Source organism: Nanorana parkeri, unplaced genomic scaffold (assembly GCF_000935625.1).
Source record: "Nanorana parkeri isolate BGI_ZX_2015 unplaced genomic scaffold, ASM93562v1 scaffold344, whole genome shotgun sequence".
In the NCBI taxonomy this organism is placed as follows: domain Eukaryota; kingdom Metazoa; phylum Chordata; class Amphibia; order Anura; family Dicroglossidae; genus Nanorana; species Nanorana parkeri.
In genome coordinates, this window is record NW_017306612.1 from 986,616 (window position 1) to 993,990 (window position 7,375).

The window sequence follows — 7,375 nt, forward strand, 5'->3', positions numbered from 1 at the left end:
CCCCCCCATGTGACAATGATGGTGCTTGGCTATTGCCATCTCACACACCCAGTGCAATCACATTGGGGTCAGGGTGACAGTCTTCAGCCTTGAGTAGTACCTGTTATGTGTATAGAGTGAAACAAGTAATACAGGTTTTTATTCCGCACAACATCCAGGAATTTTTTGACTGTTATGGAAACACTGGTGTATCCACATACCTCCTTTGTAGGTGTGAGGTGGACGATGGACTTGCGGTGGGGAGCTGCTATTCAGTTAGCTTTGATGCAGATCTTTCTCAGTCTATGGTGGGTGTGGTGCGCCGCAATAATAGATAAGCTAGGTATTAGGAGTCCAAAATCTTTTATTTGGAAGGACTACGTGTATACAGTCAACATGTTTCAGCAGTTTTTAGCACGTCCTCTTCCTCGGGGATCTGCAATTTAGCTGGTAGGCATCCAGTAAAGTCTGTGGGTATGTGGCTTGGATCTTTAAAGGCTCTTGTTCATCCTGTGCTCAGATCCAAGCTTTTAGTGATCCATGGCACAAACCCACAGACTGGATTCCTACCAACTGAATTTCAGAGCCCTGAAAAAGGTGCCTAACTCCCCCCCCCCACCCACCCCCCCCACCCCCAAACATGTTATGCTGTATTCATGTTCATTCTTTCCAGTAAAAAATGTTGTTTTTTTTATATTCTGAAGTCTGAAGGTTCTCTTTCATCCAGGTAACATGGTATATCTGTAAAAAATAAGTCAAGGCAACTGGACTCGCTGTATTTTTCTTGAAGAAGTTTCACTGGTCATCCAACCAGCTTTCTAAATTCATAATGCCTTGTGCAAAAAATTGTCTGGGAAAAACTTGCGGGTATCCAGACTGTGCTTTTGTCAAAACAGAAAAAAGGAGAGGAAATAATGCCAAGAGTACCGGTAAGGGTGAAAAGCATGACAAACGGAAGAATCAGCAGCTGGTTGTGACTAACAGATTATGTGGATTGGAGCAACATTCACCATATTCCCAGATCATTTTTTGTACGAGTCATTCTGAATTGAGAAAGCTGGTTGGATGACCAGTGAAACGTCTTCAAGAAAAATACAGCAAGTCCAGTTGCCTTGATTTATTTTGTTCAGATATGAATACCTGAAGGTTTCTTGTCAGTTATTGTGGCAATCCTCACCCACCAACACTTGAACGTGCATCTTTGACGGCATAGCATGCCGTTTTATAGTGCGAAAGCTCACCCAAATATTTTGTTTTTCCCACAGGCCTTCAATAAATTCAAGCGGGAAGGCTTCCTTCTCCAAAATGTGGACAAAGCCCCACTGGCAAAACGCAGGAAGATGAAGAAGACCAGCACCAGTACAGAGACTCGGAGCAGCTCCAGCGAGAGCTCGCACTCCTCCCATTCACATGATAAAACCTCTCCGTCAAAGACTCTGCAGCCGACGAGTCAATCCGAGAGCAATAACCCCGACACCATCTTCCAGTTCACGGACTAGAGCTACAGCTAGAGCAGCCTTCTTCTCAAACAGCACAGCCGGATCCAAACAGCCGCCCAGCACCTCCTTCGAGGCTCGCAAGCTATTAGCCATCCTTCTACTTTTACTGAGTTCTTTGATGTGAACCCTTCTGGTGCTGCCCGGAGGCATGCAGGCACTAATAATGGGTGCTCTCATGAACTTTTTTCCTTTTTCTCCTCTTCCCTTGTGTTTAGGGGGGAAATTGAAGACCTTCTAAGGGCTGATGCAGACATCGCAATGTCTTGCCTTATTTAACCCCAAAGCTGCTGTCAATACCAACAGGCATTGAACTTATGCAACCCGTGGCTTCGGAGCTACAGCTCGGGCTCGAGCTCTTCGTCCGCCAAGGAGCCAGAGAGCAATAGGTTTCCGCTTTGCGTACTGTGGGAAGGTGGCAACGTCTTTATTTATTTGCGCTTAACTTTGACGTAAAAAAAAAACTACATTCGAAGACTATGTGAAGAGTTTCCTTGTGCTACATGTGTAAATCCGGCCTTAAGTCTCAATAGTGTTTTATTGAGAGAGGGGCCTTGGAAGTTTTTCAAGTGAAATCATGCAGGCAGCAATTAATTTTAATTGCCTTTTGCCACCTTTCAGAGGGTGGCTGCCGTTATTTTTGCGTCAAAATCCTACTGCGTTTTACCCTGTGGGAACTTGGCATCTTTGAACTCTAGAAGAGCTTTGCAGAGGATTAAAGAGACCCCGTCGCCAGACCATTTATTGCAACAGCAATTTTCCCATACCATTTGTATATGCATACAACGCATTTTATGCATGTTATTTACCTGTAAAAGCCCGCCTTGTGTAGGCATCCAGAAGGCCTAAGGAGGCTTCTGGGTGCCGACATCTTGAATATGATGTCAACAGGTGCAGCAGACTCTGAGCTGTCACTCAAGTGATGCTTTATAGTTTTCCCCTTTCGCTGCTCTCTTGGCTGCTTTACCTACCATTCATTTATATGGCCGGCTCCCAGGGCAGCCTCTCATCTAATGACATTGCTGGGCAGTCATTCAAATATATTACAGGTACTGACACCTCCTCCACCATGCATATTTGACACTGGCATCTGCTTTTTTTTTATGGTTTTTGCAGTCATGTCTAAAAATAATGTTATGTGTGGACTGGGGAAGAAAAGGGGAGGGGGTGGAGGAGCTGGGCCAACACAGAAAGTAATAATTGCAAGTGATTAAAAAAAAAAAAACGTTTATGGAAAGGAAAAACGCTGCAAATTAGCATTTACAGTACTTGATATTTCCTGTGCTTTCACCTGTATTTTTTTTTTTTTTACTTGGTGACAGGGTCTCTTTAATTTTTTTTTCTTAGAATAGTTTTTCCACTGTGAGTCACGGTCCAAAAAAATTATAATTTTATTACATGGTAAACGGGCGCTTTTTCCCGAAAGCCTCTTCGTCTTCGTCGCTTTCCTACGTCATAGAAACTTGAACATTTTGTACTGTAGTCAGAAGGGAAACTAGGCCGCCCGCTTGTTTTATCAGTGGTCAGTTCGGCTTTTACTAATAATGTCCTGTGATGTGTCTGTGAATTCCTGTTCCATTCCGTGTCTGTCCTGTTTTCTACCACGTTGTGATACAGCTTTAATCGTCGCAGAGAAGTTTTTTTGCTTTGAGGACCAGTAATCCTAAAATTGCAAGTACCATTATGTTACGGAGCTCACCAGCACCGATTTAAAGGTAGAGTATCACCGAAGCATTGTATGCTCTAAACCAAGGGGTGGGGAACCTCCGGCCCTCTAGCTGTGGTGAAACTACAAATCCCATGAGGCATTGCTAGATTCTCACAGCCACAGGCATGGCTCCTAGACACAGATGCATCATTGGATTTGTAGTTTCACCACAGCTGGAGGGCCGGAGGTTCCTTACCCCTGTTCTAGAAGGCACATCTATACATTTGTGTGCCTTTTATATTTGGGATGCGCCGAAATTAAATTTTTAAATGAAACTACAAATCCGATGAGGCATTGCAAGATTTTCACAGCCACGGCTCCTAGACACAGATGCATCATTGGATTTGTAGTTTCACCACAGCTGGAGGGCCGGAGGTTCCTTACCCCTGTTCTAGAAGGCACATCTATACATTTGTGTGCCTTTTATATTTGGGATGCGCCGAAATTAAATTTTTAAATGAAACTACAAATCCGATGAGGCATTGCAAGATTTTCACAGCCACGGCTCCTAGACACAGATGCATCATTGGATTTGTAGTTTCACCACAGCTGGAGGGCCGGAGGTTCCTTACCCCTGTTCTAGAAGGCACATCTATACATTTGTGTGCCTTTTATATTTGGGATGCACTGAAATTACATTTTTAAATGAAACTACAAATCCCATGAGGCATTGCAAGATTCTCACAGCCACAGGCATGGCTCCTAGACACAGATGCATCATGGGATCTGTAGTTTCACCACAGCTGGAGCGCCGGAGGTTCCTCACCCCTGTTCTAGAAGGCACATCTATACATTTGTGTGCCTTTTATATTTGGGATGCGCCGAAATTAAATTTTTAAATGAAACTACAAATCCGATGAGGCATTGCAAGATTCTCACAGCCACGGCTCCTAGACACAGATGCATCATGGGATCTGTAGTTTCACCGCAGCTGGGGGGACGGAGGTTCCCCACCCCTGCTCTAAAAATAAACTTTTATTAGTCACAAACAAGCAGCGACGCTTCCAAAGCATATCGGGCAATGAAGGAGCTGATATATGGGCTCCCGAAGGTTGCCGCTTGTTTGTGACTAATAAATGGCACTTTTTTGAGCATACGATGCGCTGGTGACACTGAAGATACCACATGTGGTGACATCCACTTTTCACCATTTGCTATTGATTGGCTGGAGAGCCATTTGGATTGCACCATATTCTCTGTTTCATCTTGGTACTAATTAAAGGTCCCACGTCTGCACAACATTTGAGATATTTAATATTGTATTTACCTTTTTTAATACAAAGGTCAGTGTAACCTGTTTTTATGTTATCTGCCACTTTAGGCTCATAGAGGTTTGCCACGGGCTGCCTACAATGTCCTTTGATGGGAAAATGATCTTCTCCAAGGACCAGTATGTTATCTGTGCTATCTTCAGCTGTGACGAATGCTTTATAGTATTCCATATAGATTGGTAAATGTTATCAATTTGTTACTTTTTATAAGAGAATTTGGGTTTACAGACCCTTTAAGGCGGAGCCATGCGCAAAGAATGTTTTGTTGTTTCAGAAACAATCCATTCGTCAGTCCTTCGCCAGACGTGCACACGTAGTGCAGAATCGCTCAGCGTACAAGTTAGGTGGCTTAGTAAAGTGGATCTCCATTTACAAAAACAAAACTCACTTAGAATTAGGGATGCACCGATACCGAGTACCGTACTCAGTACAAGTGCAGATACCTTTCCAGCTCCAAGACTAGACTAGAGAAAAATTCCAAGGTTAGGAGGCGGCTGTCATGTGTAAGGAGCACACGGAGCTCCCGGGATTTGTACATCTCTGTTATAATGTACGATTTTGTTTTTATAAATATATACAGGTGAAACTCGAATAATTAGAATATCGTGCAAAGTTCATTTATTTCACTAATGCAACTTAAAAGGTGAAACTAATATATGAGAGAGACTCATTACATGCAAAGCAAGATAATTCAAGCCGTGATTTGTCATCATTGTGATGATTATGGCTTACAGCTCATGAAAACCCCAAGAACCCCAAATCCACAACCTCAGAAAAGTCGATTATTACATGCAATCAATAAAACAAGGATTGTACATAGAACAATATCGGACCTCTGAAAAGTACAAGCATGCATATGTACTCAGTACTTGGTTTGGGCCTCTTTTGCAGCACTTACTGCAATTACTTTTGCACGATATTCTAATTATTCGAGTTTCACCTGTATAAGTGACGCACCGATACTGTTTTTGCAAATACGAGTACTGATACTTCCCCAAGTACTCACAGATACAAGTACTGACACATTTTTGTTTAGCCCTCGTTCACACCTGAACGTTTTGTAGCCCGTTCTACGCTCGACGAACGCTCTACAAAACGCTCAAAAATATAAATCCCATTGTATTCAATGGTCTCGTTCCCACCTTGGCGTATTTCCGCCCGTCCCTAACGCGCTACAAAACGGCCCACGCCTGAAAAGGTACATGTACTACTTTGGGCCGTTTTGTTGCGCGTTTCCATTGGGATACAGCCAAGTAGCCTTCGGAAACGCGCGTTTGTCACTCAACTGTTTTTTACCGCGAATCGCGGTAAAAAACCGCGCGTTTGTCGCGCGACAGACGCGCATATGCAATACGCCGAGGTGTGAACGAGACCTTATTGTCATGTGGCAATTTTTCTAAAATAATACAGACTAATGATTTCAGTACAGCGGTGGAGAGCCAGAGCCCGGTCCCAGCTACAACCGCTACAACCCTGGTAGTTCTCATGAAAATGCCAAGTATCGGCATTGGTATCTCAACTGGTATCGGTGCATCCCTAATTTAGGATGATAACTTGAATATGAAAGATAATTATTACCTGTTGCTGTGCTGCCTTGAATCACATTTCCTGTCCTCTGAATAGCAGCTTTACAAAAACAAATACTTTTAAACTATAATTAGGACAAAACTTGTTTTCTAGATTTGTATAGAGTCGTGAGGAGTTCAAATCCCTGGCAGGTCCTTATTACTCTTCTCTAAAAGTGATGGGTAAATCCCAAATTGTCAGTTGCCACCAGAATAGGAGTAAAGGGGAAATCGTGCAATGGCGACACTTGTCCCCCCCGGCAACTGAATGTATCCTCTCACTTCCTGTTGAATCTACAGGGCAGGATATGAAGGAAAATCCCCCTAATGAGACAGATTATAAAACAAAAATTGATAGAGGTTTTAAATCTCCTCGACTCCATACAAGTTTGCGTTAGATATACTTTAAGTGGATGAATTTTAACTCTTCCGCCCAGCCATACGCTGCGTGAATGCCGCTTGTAATGCATTCCCACCACTAGATGGAATCGGGAAGAATGGCAGAAAGCACAGTGGCATATTGGCTACCACTTCTGCCTTGTGGCACTGGGGGGTCCACGGTTCGAATCTCAGGGCACTATCTGCAAGTGGTTTGCATGTTCTCCCTGTGCTGGGGTGGGTTTCCCCCCCCCACACTCCAAAGACATGCTGAAAGGTTAATTGCCTCCTGTCTAAATCGGCCCTGTATGTTTGCATGTGAGATAGGGACCTTAGATTGTAAGCTCCTTGAGGGCCCATTCACACCACATCCAGATCATCTCCAGACCAGACCAGATTGTTTCCGGACCCAAAACGCATCCTAATGTATCTCTATGCTATTCCTGGCCTCTGTTCCCACCAGCGCAGTCCGTTCCAGACCAGACCAGAAAAATACTGCGTGTCTCGTTTTGTGTGATCTGGAACTGCGGGCTGGTTCACACCATTTTCCAGACCACATCTGAACCTGCCCTTAGGGATGATGCTGTGCTTAGGTGCTAAGAAGGAGCATGCTGATAGGAGAGAGAAGAGATGAGCTCATCAGTCTGCTGCTTCTCCTTTTACTGTCCAATCACAGGCTGGGGGAGGGACAAGACCTGCAAGTGTTACCTAATTGAAGCAGAGAAAAAAAAAGGTCTCCTGTCAGGCAGGCAGGGTTGTGCTGTGTGGCTTACATGCCTGGAGTTCAGCTTGAATGAGAGACACATCTTGGCTCATTTTGTCTGGTCTGGAATGCACTGGAACTGCGGGCAGGTCCACACCATTTTCTGGACCAGATCTGGTCCGGTAAATGGGGTGAACCCGCCCTGAGGCAGGAACTGATGTGAATGTGCGCTATGTAAAGCTCTGTGTAAATTGTCAGCGCTCTATAAATACCAA

General features: G+C 44.1%; 1 protein-coding gene across 6 annotated transcripts in view; it reads left to right on the forward strand.

Moving 5' to 3' along the window:
* Positions 1–1,776, forward strand: part of RPS6KA5 (ribosomal protein S6 kinase A5) — a 46,006-nt gene extending 44,230 nt beyond the window's left edge. For all 6 annotated transcript variants that reach the window (XM_018558502.1, XM_018558503.1, XM_018558507.1 and 3 more), the window contains one exon: positions 1,245–1,776. In XM_018558502.1, the coding sequence (XP_018414004.1) occupies positions 1,245–1,478 (234 nt within the window). In that variant the 3' untranslated portion in view covers positions 1,479–1,776. The remainder of the gene's footprint in view (positions 1–1,244) is intronic.
* The last annotated feature ends 5,599 nt before the right edge of the window (positions 1,777–7,375 follow it).